Source organism: Vigna angularis, chromosome 1 (assembly GCF_016808095.1).
Source record: "Vigna angularis cultivar LongXiaoDou No.4 chromosome 1, ASM1680809v1, whole genome shotgun sequence".
NCBI lineage: Eukaryota > Viridiplantae > Streptophyta > Magnoliopsida > Fabales > Fabaceae > Vigna > Vigna angularis.
Window position 1 is genome coordinate 7,539,313 of NC_068970.1, and position 22,269 is coordinate 7,561,581.

Below are 22,269 nucleotides of genomic sequence, written 5' to 3' on the forward strand. Positions count from 1 at the left end.
TTCTGGTTTTGAACAACCTCAAAATGTGGCAGGGAAATAGTAAATTTCATATTAATGTAGAGAGAGCATAATCATGGTTACGTGAACCACATTGCAGTGCCAGCAAGAGATAGAACGACGTAGTTGTCACCAACCTGAAATCGATTATCCTCAGGCGCCAAAACCAGAGATGAAAAGAGGGAGAATAGGGAAGTTAGATACTCTTGTCTCATTCACCAGACAGCGATCCACTCAGATTTTCATCGTTCTTGGGTTCTTCTACATTCTCGTCGTCTTCCTCGAGATACCCTTCGTCTTCAGAACCACTCAAGAACGACCGTTTCGCCTCCCGCCGCTCGTTCGGCCCCCAAACGGCGTCGTCTCGGGTTTGACCCTAAACGATGCCGCATTTGATTCCTTCCTCTACCAATCCGCTTGCCGCCTCGGCAGGGTTCTCTGGGCCGAACTTAAATCAGGTAACGTGCAGGCCCCCGTTTCCAAGCTCGATAATAAATCCAGGCCATGCCCCGAATCCATATCGGTATCCGGGCCCGAGTTTTTTAGCCGCGGGAGGTCGATGGTGATTCCCTGTGGGCTCACGTTAGGGTCCTATGTAACCGTGGTTGGGGAGCCGTTAAGAGCGCAAAGGAAGAAGTGGCAGTTTATGATGGAGTTGCAGGGGCTGACGACGGTGGAGGGTGAAGAACCACCTAGGGTCTTACATTTCAATCCTAGGTTGAGAGGGGATTGGAGTGGAAAGCCTGTGATTGAACTCAACACTTGTTACCGCATGCATTGGGGTACTGCAATGCGCTGTGATGGTTGGAAATCAAGAGCTGGTGAAGATACTGGTAAGAAAAAGTATGTTTTATTCTTTATGGTTGTGATATAGGAAACACTTTAATTTGCTCCCCGTATATGGATACTTTACCAATCTCATTACACAATAAATTTCATTTATTAAAACTATACAAATCTCATATCTTTCTCAAACATTAATATCATGTCCAAACAATCCACAACCCCTGCGTTAAACTTAAGATAATGTGACCAGATCATCAGATCATCTATCCTCCACATCCGATCATCAGGTCATCTGTCCTAAGATTCTATTAAAAACATAAATAAAGTTTCAGTTCAAGCATATTTTATGTGTCTTATCTTCGAACTATTGTTGTATTTGATACTATTGTACCTGATACATTTATCGTTAATGTGCATCATAGGTTGTGATAGTGCTAAATTAAGTTGTTACTCGTGTTTGATACAGTGGATGGGTTGGTGAAATGTGAGAAGTGGATTCGGGGTGATGATGGTGACAGACATGCAGTTGAGTCCAAGGCAGAGTGGTGGTTGAAGAGATTGATTGGTCGGACAAAACGAGTAGCAGTTGATTGGCCATTTCCATTTTCTGTGAACAAGCTATTTGTTCTTACTCTTAGTGCTGGGTTGGAGGGTTACCATATTTATGTTGATGGGAGGCATGTCACCTCTTTTCCTTATCGCACTGTGGGTAATCAATGTCCTTCAACTTCTTAGTTTGAAGTGGGTTTTACATAATAATGCTCTGTTTTGATTTGAACAGGGCTTTACTCTTGAGGATGCCACTGGTCTTATTTTGAGCGGGGACATTAGTGTCCGTTCTGTATTTGCTGCCTCTTTGCCCTTGGTGCATCCCAACATTTCCTCGCAGCAGCATCTTGAATTTTCAACCAGATGGCGTGCCCCAAGTCTTCCTCACTTTGGCGTGGAATTGTTTGTTGGGATCCTTTCAGCCGGAAACCATTTTGCTGAGCGGATGGCTGTGAGGAAGTCATGGATGCAGCATAACTTAATCCAATCTTCAAAAGTGGTAGCTCGCTTCTTTGTAGCACTGGTAATGCGAACAAGTTTCTCAGTTTATGGTCATTTTGTTGGTTCTGGAGATTTCTTCACAATTGAATGGTTTTGACAGCACACGAGGAAGGAAATTAACGTGGAGTTGAAGAAGGAGGCAGAATATTTTGGTGATATTGTTATAGTTCCTTACGTGGATAACTATGACCTTGTTGTGCTGAAAACGGTGGCCATCTGTGAATACGGGGTAAGTTGACTGTTTAAAAAACTTCCACTTTAAAAAGGAAATAGTTTAAGTTAATGTACGAGATGGCTGTACTGTTCATAGGTTCGCACAGTTTCTGCGGAGTATATCATGAAGGGAGATGATGACACTTTTATAAAAGTTGATGATGTTATGACTCGAGTAAGGAATGTTCCATATTCTATGAGCTTTTATATCGGGAACATCAATTACCGCCACAGACCCATGCGCCATGGTAAATGGGCCGTGACATATGAGGTAATCAAAACCTGTTGGCTGCTGCAATGCTTTTACCATAGTTGAGGAGTTAGCGTCGTATGGGAAATTCTTTTATAAACTAGTTTGTTATAATTCGTCACCAACAAAGGTCTGTATCTGATCAAAGAGTGTATCATCTCTGCTAGAGCATTGGTTTCTTTTGGCAACTAAGCGAAAGCTCAAAATGAAATTAAGAGTATGTTCGAGTTCGATACAAAATCTGAATTGTTTTAAAAGTTTCTTCATTGGAAAAAGCTTTCTATATATAGCGGATAACCTCTCAAAGGCACGTATGGTTTGTATTCAAACAGACTCTAAAATAACTTCATTTAGTATTGACTCCACTTATTATTTTAGTATTGTGCAACCTTTTGATTGATTTTGCTTATACAGTAATTACTTCATGAAGAATTGCTATTCTTCCTTCTCTTCAATCAGTCATCAGGTCTCCATTGTTTATAGTTATCACCTCGTTGTAGCACTATATTGTCAGTCATCTTAATCTTAATTTTATGGGTTGGAGACCACGATCCCTAACTGAACATATCACACAGCATTCAGCAAAAACGCTTTATTGTGTATTCAGAACTCTTACTCTAATAGGCCGTGATAGAATTAATAATGGTTCTTACTTCCTCGTTGTTTTTTCACATCTATCTTCTTGCTGATGATAATTTTGTTGTCTTCTGCTTTTAGGAGTGGCCAGAAGAGGAATACCCACCCTATGCTAATGGACCGGGTTATATTTTGTCTTCTGATATTGCAAGCTACATAGTATCTGAATTCGAGGAGCATAAATTAAGGGTTAGTATTCTAATATATCATTGCACATTTTCTCTTTTGTCCTGTAATGCCTCAAGAATCTTTATGCTAGTGCATTTGGTGTCTGTAGTGGTTGAAGTTGTGAATGTTTTCTTCTTTATGCAGTTGTTTAAAATGGAAGATGTGAGTATGGGAATGTGGGTAGAACAATTTAACAGAACGAAACCAGTATACTACTTTCATAGCTTGAGGTTCTGCCAGTATGGTTGTGTAGAAGGCTATGTCACTGCCCATTACCAATCGCCTAGGCAGATGATGTGCCTGTGGGATAAATTGCAGATGCAGACAATTCCTGAGTGCTGCAACATGAGATAACGTTGTTGGTCGCCATCTTTGACTTCAGCGAGGAACAGAGAAAATTTTGCAGTCATAGCTTAGATTCAATATTGTATATATAGTGATGGTTAGTTAACTGTAGTCCTGTATAAATGTGGCCTTTTAAATTTCATTATTTATTTTAGATAGCGAATTCCATTATTTGGGTTACTCGATACTATCTTCTTCCTTGTTGTTTCAGCGTGGGATGGGACGATCAACGTAAGGTTTGAGTGAGTGGGGATATCATTTTTAGGATTGCGGGAACATGCTCTTACATATATACAAGTTCTGACATTTTTTTATATCTTACTCTTTTTTCACACTTTATTCTTCATCCCGCTTTCTTAAAAATATTAGTTTATTTCATCTTTGTCATACCGAGTGCTGCTCCAATGGTATTTATGTAAAGCACGTCTTAATATCTTCTTTATGGAGTGGTAAAAAAAAAATACAAACACTTTTAAGTTATATTATATACATTTGTATTTTATTTAGAGAAATTTTTTTCTTAATTTTTAGGTTAGAATTCTTATTCTTATCAAATATTGTAGCAGCAACTTAACTTATTATTAGATTATGATGTTCTTATTCTCGATTTATTTTATATTTTTTTTAATTTATTTTTGTTATGCTTTTTAATGATTTAAATTCAAAAACAGTAGTACACTCTCTTAGAAAATATCGTGGTATTTAAAGAAAATATCGTGGTATTTAAAGAAATGTTTTAGTTTGAATATCCTTTTTTATCTTATTTTTCTATCATATTTAAAAAAACCTAAAAAGTCTTAAATGTTTTTGTTTTGTGTTTTTTTTTTTAAATTTTGTTTGGTTATTTTCTCTTAGAATTATATAAGGAATAAAACTCTAATATTTTATCCAATTTCGTTGAATTTTTAATTTTTCAAGTTTTTTGTTAAATTATTTATTTCTACATTTGATTTTTGAAAACAATCTATTTTTTAATTGTAGTGATAATTAACTACTTACCTTTAATTTTGTCTTAGTTTTGATTTTTGAATGATAGTCTGTTTAGTTTTATTTGTGTGTTTTTAACTGAAAATTAGAAAAAACAAAAAAGAATAGTAAATCCAAGTAATAAAGAAACAAATATATATGAAAAAAAAAAAGAGAGGGTAAAGATCCAAGGTAAAAAAATTATAGAGTTCAAGACAATTATTATGCTACACTATTGTTATAATTGTTAGTTTATTGAATTACATTAAGTCTTTTTTTAGAGTATTTGTAGTGTTTAATTTAACTTTTTTTTTAGTCTTATTATTTTCTATTTTTATTGTTTTATTTCTTTCAAAGTTATTTGAAGTTTTGTCTTAGAGTTATGTATTTTTCTTTACCTCTTCAGTTAAGGTTAAGATATTGTAATGTTTCTCATATTGATTTGTCACTCTTTGTTTAAGTTACTCAAGTTCTCTACCAAGTGCTAAAGGGAATTTGAGTGAAAAAAGGCAAGGAAGTACTTTAAAAAAGAGAGCTTACAAGTGTGATACGTGTGTGGACTTTTGAATGAAATAATTAGAAGAGTGATGATATTTTAAATATATTATGTTATTTTGTCTTCTTAACCTTTTCTAGAAATATTTAACAATACAACATGTTTCAACATAGGCATCCTTTAGGAAGTGGTTTAACATATCCTACTCCTCATTGGCATCAATTGATTAGAGGAAATGAAAGCACGAAGAAATACATCTAGTGCTTGTGTGGTCTTGGAGGGGAAGTCAATGAAGTCATGTCACACATAATAACCTAAATGGAAAAATTGGTGAGCTTAGAGAATGCACAAGCATGACAAAAAATATTTGTCAACTAATAATACAAGTGTTTTGAGATGCACTAAAAGTGAAGGCTATGGTCATGAAATTCATCAATGTCCTAATTGGAATGCAACTTCCATGGTTAATGAAGACCTCAAGAACTATATTCTATACTTGAAAGAGGAGGAAGAGAGGACTTTGCAAAAGTTAGATGTGTTCAAAAGAAAATAAGAGTAAAAGCTAAAGAGAACACAAGAAAAGAAAGTGCTTATATAAAAGGAAGCAAAACAAAAGAGAGAAAATAGAGAAAAGGAAGTAAAATAAATAGAGGAGAACAAAAAGAGAGAAAACGAAGGAAAGAAAATAACATTTTGATTTGTCATTTAAAGGAAGTATTAATCCATCTTGTTTTGTTTTCTTGCATAGAGAATAATTGTTTATCAAGAAGCAGTGACACTAATAATAGGAAAAAGAAAGAATGATATTACCTAGGAAATATTTATTCATCAAGGAGGAGCAATGACAACAATAATGAAAGGAAAACTTGATGATAAAAAAGAAAGACAAACTTTTAAATTAGCTGGATGAGCCAATTTGTGTTCGTTGGGCTAGCGAGTCTCGCTAAGCGAAAGTATGATAATTTTCGTTTCGTGTTATTTTCATTTATTTGAGACTTTGAACTTTATTTTAAGGTTTCTATTCTTAAACTTATGTAAAAATACGATGTAAACATTTTGAAGTTAGAAAATTCTTCTAGTTTTTAAGTTAAAACTCTAATTCTTAAAAAAAAAAATATTTTATAAGAATTTTTATTTGAATTATCAATCCATTCCATTAAATTGTGACTTTTTCGTTCTTATGATTGTATCAATTTCTCTTTGTCTAACATGATATTTTTATTCTTGTCTCTTTTCTTATCTTTGATGGTTCTAATTAGTTAACATTCATCTATTATATCTTTTTACATTTTTTTAAAATTTTTACCTAGTCATTATATCAGATAATTACATGTGTTGCTCTGAAATCCATTTTTGGCAGGTAAATTTTTTTATCCTAGTTGAATATTATAGTATTTAGGATAATGTATTGATATGATTTATGATGCTATAATCCTCAGGTTTAAAACATAGTTTCAAATTTGAAAAAAAAAATTAAGATGGTATGAAAAAATAGTCAAATACGTTAGTTATTTTTCTTTTCTTAATTTTGTTAGATTTACTTCTTCTTTTTCAAACATAATTGTTCTCTGTATTATTTATGGCACCAAATCTACCAATAGTGTAATATGGTATAATATCTTGAGTTATATAATGTTTGGTAGATATAATTTATTATTTCTGGGGGATTTGAGGGGATTGATTTGAAATGATGTGTTAGAATGTGATTTGGTTTAAGTGATCTGTGATAATTTCTAGAAATTTTTTTGAGAAGAAAATATAAAGTGTGAAATTAAGAGAAAGAACGTGATAAATTTGTAGGGATTGTTTGTTAAATTTATAATTTTATTTTTATATTCAATATTTAGTTTGTTTATAATTATAATTAGAAATTAATAATTAATATTTTTAAGATTTCTTTTTAATTTTTCAACCAAAAAATGTTTGTATTTAAAACAATACACCTAACTTCAATTTTTATATTACAATACAAATTACCTATCAATAAGATAAATCAAATTTTCACTTCTCATTTTTGGCATCCTTGACAGAAGAAAGCACCCTGGACACGATGACACAAGCCATTACAACATCATGAACAAAACCCTATCAATTTCACCTAACGAATTCTTTATTTTGGTGACTATATGTAAGGAATGCTAAGTTTTTTGTCCCAGTGAAAGAAAAATAATGATTGAACAGATCTAGTGATCTAGAATATCATATAAATGTTGGACTATAGAGACAACAAATAAGTCTCAAATATTGGAATATAGTCATCCCCTTGAAGTTTCTCATTCCTCGTTATTTACAGTTTTGTTGAATTAAAAACTGATGTTAATATTGTCAACATAACTATTATATTGTCTTAAAAGAATTTAATCAATTATGTTATCTAAAGGATTGTAGGAAAAATTCGAAATATTTTTCTAAACATCCCAATAAAAGAATTATACAACACTAAGCTGAAATAGTAATTGTAGTGTATCGAATGGGCATCGAAAAAGAAGCTCAGTCCGATAAAGAGATTGGCCAATCGGTTAGATAAGGAGGTTGGCTAATCGGTTAAAACTGAAAGTAGGAGGAGATGAATAATAGACGAATAAAGAGCATTAAAGGTCAATTAAATGCAGTGAAAAACGAAATATAGGCGTTAATGGTCAGAGAACGAATAATAGAAAATAAAATATATGAAATGAATATGAGATTAATTAGCAGGTAATAGTTCTCATCAAGAATTAAGTTTACAAGTATAAGATGAGTGTTCAGATAAAGGTACTTTTTGATCTAAATAATTACCGTGTTGAAACTTTTTGAACTAAGGCTGACTTGAGCTTTGGAGTATTTTTCTGCAAGAGACGACCGATCGGTGTAGTAGAGTCGATATCTTGAAGGGATCGCGTTGGCATCACAGTGGGAAAGAAGGAAGCACAATCTCGGACCTACATACTGAAACAGTAATATATATATATATATATATATATATATATATATATATATATATATATATATATATATATATATATTGAAAAATATTCAATTATTTTTTAATTACTGTTGTATTATCTTTTAAAAACATTTTTTATTTTTGTTATCATGTCAGTTGTCAATTGTTAACTTTTTATATACATAATTTAATAGTAAGTTGTTTCTTTAAAATAATTATCGGTGATAAAATATATTTGAAATTTAAAATAATAAAAAAATTATTTTTAAATGAATTTTTTTAAAAAGATTAATAACATGATTTATAAATGAAAAGAGAATTGGTTGAGGATTTGGCTGAAAAGTCTAATTTTAAGATTAAAAAAGTTAGTTCAAGTTGAGACACCGATTATTTTGTTTAATAAATGTATTTAAGAAAATAATAAATGATATTTACATTTATAATTATTTTTGAGTAAATTATTTCCAAAATATAATAAATGCAAAAGAACAAATAAAAAAGAAAAAAAAGGAATAAATAGTGTCTGATTCGTATGGTTACATGTTTGCAATAATTTTATGTTCCGCATACCAAATTCCGCGTCCCATGTGTCTCTCTTTCGAAACCCAATTAGTCTTGAGGAAACAAAATCTTATGTCGCTAACAAAACATATTTATAAATAACAACTTAATCAAAACTTTAATCTTGTTTTTTAATGAAAAGAAATACGGATAGAAATAAGCTGAAGCAGAATAATTAACATATATTTTTGGTTAAATATATACCACAGTCACATAACAATTTATACAGTATACTTTTATCCTGTTCTCTATTTTCCTCCTATTTCTTTCTTATTTATAAGAAACTTTGTAATATCATATTGTTTTCAATGAAAGTCATCATAACCCAAAAAGGCCTATATCCCTTCCCCATTGGCAACTTGAGTTTTTGGATGCTTTATTAAATGGAGCTCTATAATGGAGAATGGAGTAGGATAATTCACTTACAAATTGGACTTTCTTTTGTTGTGTACCTCATTTTATCATCTTCTATTCACTCTTACATGTGAAATATCATGGTTGATTTTATGGATTTTATAACAATCACATCACTAATCAAAGTCAAATTTCCATAAAGATATTATTATAGGAGAACAATAATAACAGCAAAAAAAAAAAACTAAGATATGAAGCGAACATAATTCTTAACAACAATAAATATAAATGATAACAATAATCATAAAATAAACATTAATATTTTTATGAGTATAAAAAAATCAACTCAAAAACATGATAAAATTCACATAAATTCATTTAATAAATTAATTTAATAATGTTTTTAAATATAAAGAAAAACAAAAAAGAACCTAAACGTAGAGTAATAATGTAAAACCGATTTCTTTAATCAAAAACCTTTATTTGATGATCTCAATAATAAAATTGAAGAATTCTATGTTGTGAACTTTTTGTCAAAATTTAAACTTGATCTAACCATAAATGAAACAAAAATCGGTGATTGAAAAAAATCGTAATTTTACTGATGTGGTTCGATGAATATATCAACAAATTTATTCTCTTTTCTATCTTTACCAAATAGTGAAAAAATAACACTTTTCAAATGCTAAAAGACATGGGAGAAAATGAACTTGATTAACTTTTTAGACAAATAGTTAAGAGTTAAACTTCTTGTTAAAACTATATTTAACTCAAATATTTAAACAATAAACTTATAGATTTAATTTTTTTATATAATGATTACTTTTTTTTGCTTTTATTTAATGTAAAACCTTTGAAGGGATTGAAAAGAAAAAGGAGAGAACACGAAGAGCAGATAAATTAAGAGACGAGAGTTAGGTTTACTACTGTGAGGCTTATGCGAGGTCCATGTTCTTAGCAAGAACAATAATAATTTTTTTTTAATTTTTATTTAATGTAAAACTTAAATTCTGACTTATTTCTAACAGAATATAAATTTCAAAAAGTTATTTCGAAATGATTGAGATGTGATGGAAGTATTTTTATGTTTGATAAAATAAAATCAAAGGGTGTGGAAGTGTCAACCCAACCTCTTCAGATTTCAAAGGTGACGGCAGGTATGAAGTGTGAACAGAATATGCTCAAGTCCACAAGTTTTCTTCGTGAAACTGCAAGTGAGAAATTATTCAACCATGGGAGAAAAGAATGAAACACAAAATGATAGTGCTTCTAAATTTCTTTAATTTTTTTTAGCAGAAGTGTGTTTGATTCTGTCATCAATTACTCCCTATGATATTGATCAAATCCGATGAAAATATAATGTCAGGAAAATAAAAATTACTCCCTATACATCAATTTGATGACCTCAAAGTTCTTTGCGTCATTATTACAAGTGAATAATCCGTCACATACTGTATAGACACAGTTCAATAATGAAAAAAATCTTATAAAATGGTTAGTGGAAAAAAATTGTAAAACTGGATAAGAAACAAACATGTAACATGGATCTAATTTGGAAAACATTAGTGGTATAGCTTTATTAACTTGGAATTATGCTCGTCTTTGTGCTATGTTTTACAACTTGAGGAGGAAAATGACAATAAGTGCATCAAACAATGAGAAATAGACACAAGGACATGAAATTTAAGTATTGTGAGCATGAGAAGGACCCCATTAAGCCTTAATTGAGAAGCTCGTCATCTCCATTGACAGCCAAGTAGCAACCTCAATAGAGAGAGTTTCTTTCACTAGTGATGAGCAAAAACCCTTGCTAGATAGGGGCCACATTTGTTTTTTGTTAAGAAATTTGCTCAGTTTCAGAGCTTTTTTTCTCTGCAGTGTCCAATAAGACACAACATACCATGAATCAGTTCATAAATTTAAGCTTTTGGGCCACCTTCCACATAGTCCCACCAAATCAAAATAACTCAGTGGAACCTAATATTCTATTTCATTTGTACTTTTCTCATTTTAAAATTACTCCACGTTGCTTTGGTAGTGTCATTTGACTCATTTTGGTTATAAACACTGGCTGGCCTTTGTATTCTTTCTCAATTCTCATCCCCACCCACTCACATACTCACTCTCACTACCTTTTAGTTTTTCTCTTTCCCTTACCTTACAGCAATTTGACAGCCACCTCCTGAAAGAGAAGGGCAACATGAAGATGATGAGTGAGACGTGGACAACAATGGGGTCAACCTTAGCTAGCTTGATGTTCTTGTGGACGATCATGAGACAGTACTGTCCCTACGGGGTTCAACGTTTCTTTGAGAAGTACACACATAGGATCATGAGTTACTTTTCCCCTTATATTCGAATCTCCTTCCATGAGTACATGGGAGACAGGCTAAAGCGCAGTGAGGCCTATGCGGCTGTGGAAGCATATCTCAGTGCCAACACATCAAAGAGTGCTAAAAGGCTGAAAGCTGAAATGGGTAAAGATAGCAGCAACTTGGTTTTGACTATGGATGAGTATGAAAGGGTAACGGATGAGCACAAGGGTGTCAAAGTTTGGTGGGTCTCTAGCAAAGTGATGTCACCAAGCAGGTCTTCAATGTCCTATTATCCAGAACAGGAGAGAAGGTTCTACAAGCTCACTTTTCACAACAAGTATAGAGACCTGATAACTGAGTCCTATTTGGAGCATGTTATGAGGGAGGGGAAGGAGATTCGTCTGAGGAACAGGCAGAGGAAGTTGTACACTAATAGCCCTGGCTATAAGTGGCCAAGTTACAAGCAGACGATGTGGAGCCACATTGTGTTTGAGCACCCTGCTACTTTTGAAACAATGGCCTTGGAGCCTGAGAAGAAAAAGGAGATCATTGAGGATTTGATCACTTTCAGCAAGAGCAAGGATTTCTATGCAAGGATTGGGAAGGCATGGAAAAGGGGGTACCTTCTTCATGGCCCTCCTGGGACAGGCAAGTCCACCATGATTGCTGCAATGGCCAATTTGTTGGCCTATGATGTCTATGACTTGGAGCTCACTGCAGTGAAGGACAACACAGAGTTGAGGAAGCTTCTGATTGAGACAACCAGTAAGTCTATAATTGTTATTGAAGACATTGATTGCTCTCTTGATCTTACAGGGCAGAGGAAGAAGAAGGCAGATAAGTTGTCGGACGAGGAAACTGATAAGGATGTTGTTGGAAGGAAAGAGGCCAAGGAAGAAGGAGGGAGTGGCAGCAAAGTCACACTCTCAGGGCTGTTGAATTTCATTGATGGGATTTGGTCTGCCTGTGGAGGGGAGAGGCTGATTGTGTTCACAACCAATTATGTGGAGAAACTTGATCCTGCACTCATTAGAAGGGGGAGAATGGACAAACACATTCAACTCTCCTATTGCACTTTTGATGGCTTTAAAGTGCTTGCAAATAATTACTTTAAGCTACAAACTCATCCATTGTTTGACACCATCAAGAGGCTAATAGAGGAGGCCAACATCACCCCAGCTGATGTTGCTGAAAATCTCATGCCCAAGTCCCCACTGGATGATCCTCACAAGTGCCTCTCCACCTTGATTCAAGCACTTGAGAAAGCTGCAAAAGCTGCAAAAGCTGAGGAGCTGGAGCAGAATTGTCCCATTCAACATGACCAACTTCTTCAACAAAATGGCTCCATTAAGGAAAACGGTGAGCTTCCACCTGACAAAGCAGTGAATCAATGCCAGCTATGACAAAGCAGGCACATTTCTTATTATACTATGTATCTATGTTAGTCAACTCCATGAGATTATTAAAAAGGGAGGGATTATATACTTCAACAACAAAGGGTTTGCTAAATCCTCCTACTTTTTTGATTAATTTTGAACTTGTATTGAGACTTGAGAAGATTTATTGTTATAGGGATAGGTCCCTGCCCTGTTGTTCTTTTCTCCCTTGAAATACCTTGCTGTTAAGGTGCCTCCAAAATGCAACATAATCATAATATGAAGGCTATTGTTTCTCATAATGGAACCTTATATTGTGTGGGCTATTGCTGAATATTGTTTCTATTATGCACTGATATAAATGATAGGAATCATGAATGAGGGAAATGTAGAGAGGTAAGAGCACAAGGTAACATGAAAGAGGGAGTACTTGTGAGTGCTTTTTTGTTACATGTAAACAGAAAAGCAATTTTTGTCCTCTGGTTTTTAGTAAATGAGGTTGCACAAACGGAAAAAAGCAAACTAGCTCTGATTGATCACTGAGGAAAGGGGTGCTGAGATGTCTCATCTTTGGTAAAAATATGGCCAAAATTTTCTTTATGAGATCTGCACAATCCTACTTTCTTGAGCTACTTTTAAAAAATGAGTTGCAATCGATTTGTCTTTTATGGAAGCAAAACAAAATTGAATGAAAAATCTATGCATTGTATCAGTACTTTTTAGTAGAGTAAAATTTTAAACCATTAATTTATAAAATAAGAAACTTGCAAGTGAATTCAAATAAATATAAAAATATAAGTGAGTGTATTTTTTTGTTTTAAATTAAAAGCAAAATATTCAATAATATATAAGTATAGTTGAGATATAGACAAAACAAAATAAAAGCGGTAAAAATAGAATGTGATTATTTTGAAAACGATAACACCTCCAAAAGAAAGTGCATATAGAAAATATAAAATAATTAATAATTTAAAAGGAGATTGAAAAGTATATACGGTGAAAGAATAGCCAAGATTAAAGAGTACAATATACGAATACTATAATCTTAAAAATAAATTCGAAGTTCACCTCTCAATTTGGTTTGGTTTTTATATAGCATTAGATTCCACCGCGAATTGAAATGGGAATATAATCTCTTCATAGAAACAGCACATGCGTTGCCAGTTTACCATTTAGAAGAAATAATTGATGTTAGACTTTAATACTTTGCAATAATCTGATTATCAATATTAGACTCACGTCCTTGTTGATTGTGATTTGAAATTGAAAGAAAGTGACCTATAAGCAAATTTTAACCTAATCCAAAATAATTAAGGAAATATTCAAAACTTTTTTTTTTATAGACATGAGAAATTTAGTTGGACGTTAATACTCTAGTCTTAGCTATGAGAACCATAATGCGATTTTGTTACAAACTAACAAAATAGAAAGGAAATGCATAAAGTTATAAAATATTAAGTTCTATAAAATAGCATTTAACCAAATAAATCATGAAAATTTCGTCAAATAAAAAAACTAACTTTGATGAATTAATTCGATTCAATTGATCTCTTGAACCTAATGCAAACAAGTATAAATTAAATAAAAAGGAGAAAGTACAGAGCTTTAATCTTCTGAAAGCCACATATTTTCTAAAGTTACAGTAGCTGTTGACAGTTATTGTACACGGATTGGACGGGCTAAATAACGCCCAACAATTTCTCATTCATTTTGGAGGACCCTTTGAATGTAGTAAAAATATTAAAGAAAAAGTGACTACCTAATCTACATAACTGCGTATCACGCTGCTTCTGGTGGCAAATCATGCACCAAGGGCTTCTCAGACTGTGCCTCAAGAAGAAACCTGATCGTAACTTTCTCTGGGGCTTAACAAAATTTATAGTTCTATTATCATACACATTGGCTTCTCTGATAGAAAACTACAATTCCTGCTCTCGAGCAGAATGAGAAGCTTCAGTAATCATTGTCTTCATCTTTCATTATTGTGTTTGGACCATCATCAAAACCAGTGGTAGGAGCAAGCTCATTCAAATCAAGGAAGCGTCTCTTTCCTGTGCTCTCAACTTCCTCCTGACCAGGATCCTCCTGACCAGGACTACTTAATTTTTCAGGAGCTTGGTTTTGTTCATTCTCTTCTATTGCAGGATATGTAATAGGCTCATCTACTTTCGTTTCTTGTTCTTCATCATCACTGCCACCTGAATCTTCACTTTCCATCATGTATTCACCATTCTCACTGGGTTCTGAGTGATCAGCTGATGTATCAGACTTGTCAGATTTGATAAACTCGGTTTCTGATTCTGAGGCCTCATATTGACGGTAATTTATAGAATTTCTAGTTGCCCTTTTACTGCGTCTTAGACTTGATTGAATCTCACCCACAGATCTCAGTTTGGTTTCTCTCCTAGTACGGCCTGGCACCTGTTTGACCTTGCGGGGTTTGTGACTATCCTCACTCATGCTCAAGGAATCATCATCATCATCATCATCTTCTTCTTCTTCGTCATCTTCAACATTGTATTCGTCCCACTCATGTTCTTCTTCTCCTTCAGAGCTACTGGAAGACTTCCTTTTATGCTTGCGTTTCTCTAGATATTCTTCATCATATACAGCTTCGCCAACAATATCATCATCACTATCGAAGTCTGCCTCATTGTATGATACTGCTCCAACAAACTCCCTTTCTGAATATCGATTAGGTCTCCGTCTTTGACGATTGCTAACGTTGAAATGAGATAATTAGTGAAAATTAGATTTGAGAAGAAACATCTCAGCATATTTGAAAGAAACAAAAAATACACACCTTCGATCCAAGTTGTCATTTTCATGGTCTTCCTTGTCATCATAAGAGTCAGCTGATTCTGAAGATGGTATACCAAAATTCGCATCTTGTGTGGCATGCAGAGGACCATATTTACCATTAGTCAAAGCTTCAGGTTTTGCTACCGATTCTCTCCTGGGCATACGTTCTGGAGATGGCTGTTTCTGCCTGACAATGGAATGAACATATATACAAGAAATGAGTACATGGCACAAGTTAATGCGTATGACTGACCTGTCTCCCTCCTCATACATACACCAAACAAAGAATGAAAGGATAGAAGAACATACTTGGTTACTTTAATTGCCTCATCGATTGACCGGTCAAAATCATCTGCAATAACAGTAATTTCAGGTTAGGTTTAGAACAAGCACATAGTGGTTTCTAAGGGTAAGTTGATTCAAGTTCAATAAAAAAGAAAATCAGAAAATTCAGTCAACAATTTGAACAAAACCAATAGGAGTGGGTTAGATGTGAGTGTTTTGGGTAATTTGCAAGTCATAGGTTCAAACCATCATGTCCCAAGTAATAAAAAGGACACAAACATCTTGCTGAAAATGAAAAAATCTACAGGTGAAGATGGGAGCAACATGAGTTGTCTTTTTTTGGATCTTGAAGCATCATGGCTTGAAAAAGAAAAATCTACAACCATTGCGGTAACAGGGAGGGTCACATATGTATTTTCAACCCATGAGATGAGGGGAGTTGTTTCCAAGCCTAAAACTGGGGGCCACCAAATCACAAGGTTTATCTTACAATTGCAAAAGGGCTAACCCTCTTAAAATTACTCAAGAACCGAGAATGAAACAGAATATAAGATTTTTATAAAAGAAGTCTACCATGTTGTAAAGGCTGACTGGGTAAAAAGGAAAATTTCAACATGACATTATATATTAGATACTCATTGGATGATACAAAGACGAGCCGCAATTAATATTTCCATTGCAGTATCCCTATGGTAGCACTGGCAATCCCGGGCAACGAGTTACTAATAAAACCAGATAAGCCCCAGGTTATGGGTCAATGGATCCAGCCTAAGTGCTTAGAAAAATAGGAGGTACCTGGGAGCAGAGCGCAATCACAGAAACTCATTTTTTGTTTAAGAAATATTGTTTATGTTGGAAAAGGAGAGCAACCTATTATATTACATCAAAATGTTTTGCAATCTAGTGCTATAAAATATCCAAAGGTCCTATTTATCCAGATAGTTAGGTAGAATTAATAGACAATCCCAAGCTCACTAATACGACAAAGTTATTAATCTTAATTGAATAAAAACAACTAGGAAATATTGGAAACAACTCCCCAGATTACTTTGCAGGGTGTTGAGATAAAAAAATTGCTCTAGAAACTGAACAATAGAATCCAGATATAGATATATTTTATACATTCTAACATTTATACAGAAGGAGCCGGGACTAACAAACAAAGTACAGTTGTTAAAACAAAATTTAAATCAACCAATTATAGGTATCAACTACCAATACCATGAAAATGATGGCTCCAGTTATAATTAAACTTCTAGCTCTTACCAAAAGTGTAGGTAACAGGTTTCCTGTCACGAAGAGAACGCCCTGGACCAAGCCCATCAACAACCAAGTAATTATCAAGTAGAAGAGCTTGTCTGTGTTGCTTTTTCAGCATTTTCTCCTTTTTCTGTGCCAACCAAACCAATTTGGTAACAGTTGAATGAAAATGCAATTAAGATCCTTCAAGGGCCATAAATCAATATTTGTTTTTAAAAAAAAATTGAATTTAATTTTAGAAACACCAATTCTTCTCAAATTTCTCAACCCCTACCTTATGAGCTTTCTCAACTTCAGGAAGCATGTCTATCTTCAGCTTTTTCCCCAGAGAAGTCTCTGTTCTGTTTTTACTTGAGAAAAGCTTCTCCTGTGTAAGCAGATGAAAGAATTGATTAAATTCATACATGACGTGGCTCATGTAAAGAAAAAAAATGAACCTAATTAATAACAATAGCAGGATACACTAGTTCTTACTGAAAATGAAAAAGAAAAATAAGGGTCAAACCGATCATCTGGATAAAGTTGTATTCACTAAATAACAATGACTAAAGCGCAAAATCATCAAACAGTTGAACAATGCAAATGCTTCCACATTCAACATCAGATCTCATGAATCTCTAACATTGATCTCTGGATCGTATCATATAATCAACAAAGGCTTAGCTACAAGAATATAAAATGTTTGCTTGTGAGATCAAATAACTTTCAGATTAGTTTAGAAGCAATTTACTATGAAGGTGTCTTTGACTTTTGAGAACCACTCACAACATGATTAAAGAAGATTTTGTCAGCCCTTCGGAGGTAAAACTATTAAATCCAATAAACACCAACTAAAGAAAAAGAAAACATTTATCTAGCAATTTATAAAATTGAAAAAAAAAAATTCCACGCAGAATTTTTAGAAATCACATTTATGTTTGCTTCTTCAGTATTATTTTCAATGTCTTTTTCCCTACAGATATCTTACAACATAACTTTTTGATTTTCTTATGTATGCGTTTGTATCCTAAAGGATGTGCCACCCTTTCTATCGTAGTTTCTTATTGCAAAAGTAAATTTCTCTTTCTAGCACAGACAATCTGAACCCATGAAAATTAATGATTTTCTTCTTGATTTTACAAAATTAAACAATAAAAAGAATCAACAAAAATCGCAAGAAAAAAACCTTAGGTAATTTTAATCATGCAAGTTTTCATTTGATCTATAATTAGATTCTGATAAATAAGTTTTGAATCTAACATCAGATTTCTAGGAGAACGCCTAATTTGGATTTCCAACAAAGTTAAAATTCTAAGAAAGTTTGATAAGACTATATGTTTGGGTTTATAATCACAATAAAGTAGATTTATGGTGTTTTCTAGCATGACAAACTATTGTGTAATTTACATTTACATTTAACAAGTGATTAATTATCAAAATCTCAAATCTATAACACCAAAGTCTCAACTACAACAAATGTTAGTTGTTCTAGGCTTAAGTGATAAGTAACTCCTTAAAATGAACGTTGATCAACCCCCAGCTTTAGTAACTTACAGAAACATCTTGAAATTCATCAAAATTGGTAGCAACTGCTTCCCACTGGTATGATGTGCTAGAAAGAACCTGGGAACCTCTTGCTTTCCCTTTCTTCATTTGAATCACTTCAGTTTTCCTTATTTCTCGATACAGCCTATGTCCAATAATGGGATCATCTTCATACCTGCACCAGTCAAATTTCAAATGAATAAAACCATAAGCACAATACTTTCTAATATAAGATTTAAAAATTTGACCATGACAACCCAAAACAAAAAGTTTATTACCAATAAGAAATTCCGTTCGAATCACCTCCTATACGCTCTTTACGGAATGTTGAAAGCCTAACACCGTGTTTAATTGAGTTGTCAATATAACTTCGGATGTCTTCTTGCTGCAAAATAATTACTCAAATTGGATTATTACATCACTGGTATAATACAAAAAGGGACAATAGAGTAAAAAAAATTGGGAATCGTGGATGCACCCAGTAGGTTTTGATATTGGGCTCCCCACGACCATGACCAAGTAAAAATCCTAGGAGGATGCCTATGTCTTAAATTGAGTAGTATGGGATGCTTGATGGAGTTTTAAGCGCTCAGTTCTTTCCAGTTAATGGTTAGCTTTTACAGGTGGGTTACCCATATACTTCAGTGCTTATACATTGGTATCAGAGTTGTTGTTAGTGTCTTGGAAAGGGCTATCTATGGAGGGTTCCAAAACAACGAGAAAACTGAGTAAAGTGTCACCAAGTGAGTTTTAGGATGGTAGGTGAATATCAGCCACAAAAGTCATTGGCCTCAAAAACAGAAACTAGAACAACTCGTTAAATACACAAGTATAATGGACTCGCTTATGAGAAGATGCAAGGAGCATGCCAAAAAACAGAAAATGCCATGCTAGAACATGAACAACTTTTACATAGCATAAATGTATACAGTCATCCATTAAGATATAAACATCAGACAGAGGGGCCGCATCCTACCATTCCAAAATTCATCCATTTGAGATAAACAGATATTAATATATGAATACTAAAAAACAAAATATACCTCAACACGAATGTCGCATATTGCTTTTAAGATGACAACACGGATCCCTGGATCAAGTGAATTATACACTTCAATCTCCACCCTGTCAGATTAGCATAACGTAAGACCTGTGATATTTGAAGATTAAGATTCTAGGATTACAAAAATTGCATGAGCGCTTACCCATGGGAAGCAACAACTGGAAGATCCCCATCAGCAACCTACATTTGGATTCCAACCTCTTATTAACTCTAGAAATTGTAAAATAGACATTATTATAAAATATCAGCTTGCCGATTGAAAGTAACTTATTACCCAATGCCACCAATCTCTCAATTTCCTGCACAATACGGTTATCCAAGTATCTCGTGTGAGTGCCATTCGGGTAATAGGAGGGATTGCCTATCAAAACATTAAATATATGTTATTATCAGACCAGTAGCAGCTCTGCAAACACTTGGAGAAGCAAGTACTGATTCGCTATGGAATAAACCTTGAGAAAGATAATTGCAGAAGAATTACAGCTAAATCACTAATTCAAGTTCAAACAACTATTATTAGATTTGAAACTGTGTGATTACTCAATTGACAACCTTCACTTTCCTTCACCAATATTCTAAATCAAGGTTGTTTTTTTTTATAATAATTCAAAATCAAAAGTTATATAAACATAGGTAGATGATTCATTAGATCAGAGACTGGTTGAAGACCCTGCCTTTAACATACATTTACAAGCAACAATACAATAAAGAGCTAAATCATCACAAGTCATATAATTTAAATCATGTATGAACTCATATAAGAAAACTGAGTAATAACTAGGTATGTAGATGTCACTTGCACCCCAAAGTTTAGAAAATTCTACTAAGTTGGCCTTTCCTTATGCTATCCAAGGTACATACATACATACATACATATATATATATATATATATATATATATTTATATATATATATATATATATTACTCCTTGCAACAGCACCTTTGAGATTGATTTGCATCCAGAACATCAAGGGCGAGTTCAAAGTCAACATATGTATAAATGTGACAGCTTTTAAAACTTACTCAGACTGTTTTGCATATTGTAACCTTTTCATTAAGAAAACAGGGTCATTATCGTTCTTAAAAGCTATAACTGCATCGAATAAACAAACTTAATGGTTGCATTCAATGCTTCAGCAGAAGAATGTGCCTTCAGATCTGCTTATCACAATCCCCACATGTTCCTAATTTAACACTAATGCAGATGAAAAGAACAAGGCAAGTTCAAATTTATCTTTTAGCTACTGAATAAAGGGCTTTTCATAATTCTAATAAAACTTTCAAAATCAAGAATCTTCTCTCTACTTACAAACCTCGGTCAACCTCAAGCCTGCAATCAGTCAAGGAATTATATCCATCTCATCTCAGAAAATTAAATTGGTCAAATTCATTGCTAAGTCATCAATCATTAATGTAATTTGAAAACAAAAAATAACAGGCCTTCTTCCACCCATCAAATCCAGCATTACAGAAGCCAACCCTATGAGAAACAATCATCTGCATTATGTCAAAAATATGTAAAACTGAAAAAGAAAATATAAAAAACACGACACAAGGGGACTAAGCCAAAACTCATAAGCAATCCCAAAACACAGGTTTCTTTTTTACCTTGGTCATAAAAACATTCCCAAAAGAGCTGGCTACAATTATATTTGATCTAAAACTAAATAACACCAATGCAAAATATTTGTCTAATCCACTCTACTCTCGTTCAACCACACAGAAGCTTCCCTGAACAAATTATAATAACAAAGATTTTACTTAATAACTCTAAAATCTATCTCACAGTCAAGCATCCAACTCGACCAGGTTACAAAACTATATTCTCCAATTGAAGGTGTAAAATTGGAGCATAAACATTCAAAATAAGATAATTCAGCCCAAAACAGGAAAAAACATGATGATAGAATCATAATAAACACGTGCAGAGTAATCACAACAACAAGAAGCAATAAACAAACTCAACCACAAAGATTAAGATATACATCCACATAAGAAAAAAGTAATGCCATAAACAACAACCAAGGACCAAAAAACAAACTAAAAGGAAAAGTAAACAAAAATTAGTAATAACACCAACCAACCTTTAGCAAAGGCATATGAACATGAAACAAAGTATCGTTGGGGTTAAGAAGGGCCGTCTCCAACTCTTCCGCAGAAAATTCCAGTGAGATATTCAAAAGAGGCATAAATAGCTGCAACAAGGCACAACTTTTCACATACAAAAAACACAAACAAAAGCAAACCAAAGTCAAAGATTACACTTCCCAACTCACATGCAAGAAATTCAGTACGGAAGCAAACTCCCACATCGTCCGCAGGTGCCACCGTGGCAACTGTGACGGCGAGGGCGGCTCCACCAGCGGAGTAACAATCTTGCTGCATTGCGGCGTCGGTGGCGGAGAAACCTCCTTCTTAGCAGCCACCGGCGAGGAAAGGAGGCGAGAGGCGGCGCGCATGGTGCACGCCCGGGACGGGCGGGTACTCCTTGTGGTTAGGGGAGGAGTCACCGCAGTTTCCTCCTTCGAATCGAAAACATGGTTTGAGGGGTCGGCTTCCGGTGGCAGGGAGTGTTCGCCGGTCACCGGAGGAGGGGATCCGTTGGACATGACAAGAGATATTAAATTAGGGTTTAGGGAAGTGAGTTTGAGATTAGAGTTGGAGAATCATGATTGATGAGTTAGCATTAGATTGCGGAAACTAGAAAGAGCAAGAGAAGAAATTAAAAAAGAAAAAAGAAAAGAGAAAAGAGAGAGGAGATGGGAAGGACCAAAGGGTCCAATCCAAACCCTCAAATCCAAAGCTGAGTGTCTCCTATGAGAAGCTCAAGTGGATGAATGTAACTGCAAAATACGAAAAACAAAGACTGAAGACATAGAAAGAGTGGTCACTGGC

At 33.9% G+C, this 22,269-nt stretch overlaps 3 protein-coding genes across 4 annotated transcripts; 2 read left to right on the forward strand and 1 right to left on the reverse strand.

The window, feature by feature from the left end:
* Nucleotides 1-3,613, forward strand: LOC108332756 (hydroxyproline O-galactosyltransferase GALT6). 2 transcript variants are annotated; one of them, XM_017568065.2, is made up of 7 exons: nt 1-830; nt 1,250-1,488; nt 1,565-1,855; nt 1,934-2,062; nt 2,144-2,317; nt 3,014-3,121; nt 3,245-3,613. In XM_017568065.2, exons 1-7 carry the CDS (start codon nt 170-172, stop codon nt 3,452-3,454), a joined length of 1,812 nt encoding a protein of 603 aa, XP_017423554.1. In that variant the 5' UTR covers nt 1-169; the 3' UTR covers nt 3,455-3,613. The 2 variants fall into 2 exon arrangements, with proteins under 2 accessions (XP_017423554.1, XP_052725485.1); XM_052869525.1 differs by having other exon boundaries at nt 646-840.
* A 6,918-nt stretch (nt 3,614-10,531) lies between these two features.
* Nucleotides 10,532-12,638, forward strand: LOC108345517 (AAA-ATPase ASD, mitochondrial). The gene has a single exon (XM_017584093.2). It carries the CDS (start codon nt 10,949-10,951, stop codon nt 12,464-12,466), a length of 1,518 nt encoding a protein of 505 aa, XP_017439582.1. The 5' UTR covers nt 10,532-10,948; the 3' UTR covers nt 12,467-12,638.
* Nucleotides 12,639-13,946: 1,308 nt separating this feature from the next.
* On the reverse strand, nt 13,947-22,269 carry LOC108345497 (DDT domain-containing protein DDR4). Its single transcript, XM_017584079.2, has 12 exons — nt 21,651-22,269; nt 21,459-21,569; nt 19,648-19,734; nt 19,516-19,553; nt 19,354-19,435; nt 18,589-18,695; nt 18,320-18,485; nt 17,061-17,153; nt 16,793-16,916; nt 15,551-15,593; nt 15,243-15,428; nt 13,947-15,158 (listed from the first exon to the last, which is right to left on the reverse strand). The coding sequence occupies exons 1-12, from the start codon at nt 21,981-21,983 to the stop codon at nt 14,393-14,395; spliced, it is 2,136 nt and encodes a 711-aa protein (XP_017439568.1). The 5' UTR covers nt 21,984-22,269; the 3' UTR covers nt 13,947-14,392.

Coding starts and splice junctions, on each gene's coding strand:
- LOC108332756 (XM_017568065.2), top strand. CDS start 170: ATGAAAAGAGGGAGAATAGGGAAGTTAGATACTCTTGTCTCATTCACC. Junction 2,063..2,143: donor TGGCCATCTGTGAATACGGG/GTAAGTTGACTG, acceptor TACTGTTCATAG/GTTCGCACAGTTTCTGCGGA. Junction 2,318..3,013: donor AATGGGCCGTGACATATGAG/GTAATCAAAACC, acceptor TTCTGCTTTTAG/GAGTGGCCAGAAGAGGAATA.
- LOC108345517 (XM_017584093.2), top strand. CDS start 10,949: ATGAAGATGATGAGTGAGACGTGGACAACAATGGGGTCAACCTTAGCT.
- LOC108345497 (XM_017584079.2), bottom strand. CDS start 21,983: ATGTCCAACGGATCCCCTCCTCCGGTGACCGGCGAACACTCCCTGCCA. Junction 16,917..17,060: donor AAGTTGAGAAAGCTCATAAG/GTAGGGGTTGAG, acceptor TGGTTGGCACAG/AAAAAGGAGAAAATGCTGAA. Junction 15,159..15,242: donor AATGACAACTTGGATCGAAG/GTGTGTATTTTT, acceptor TTTCAACGTTAG/CAATCGTCAAAGACGGAGAC.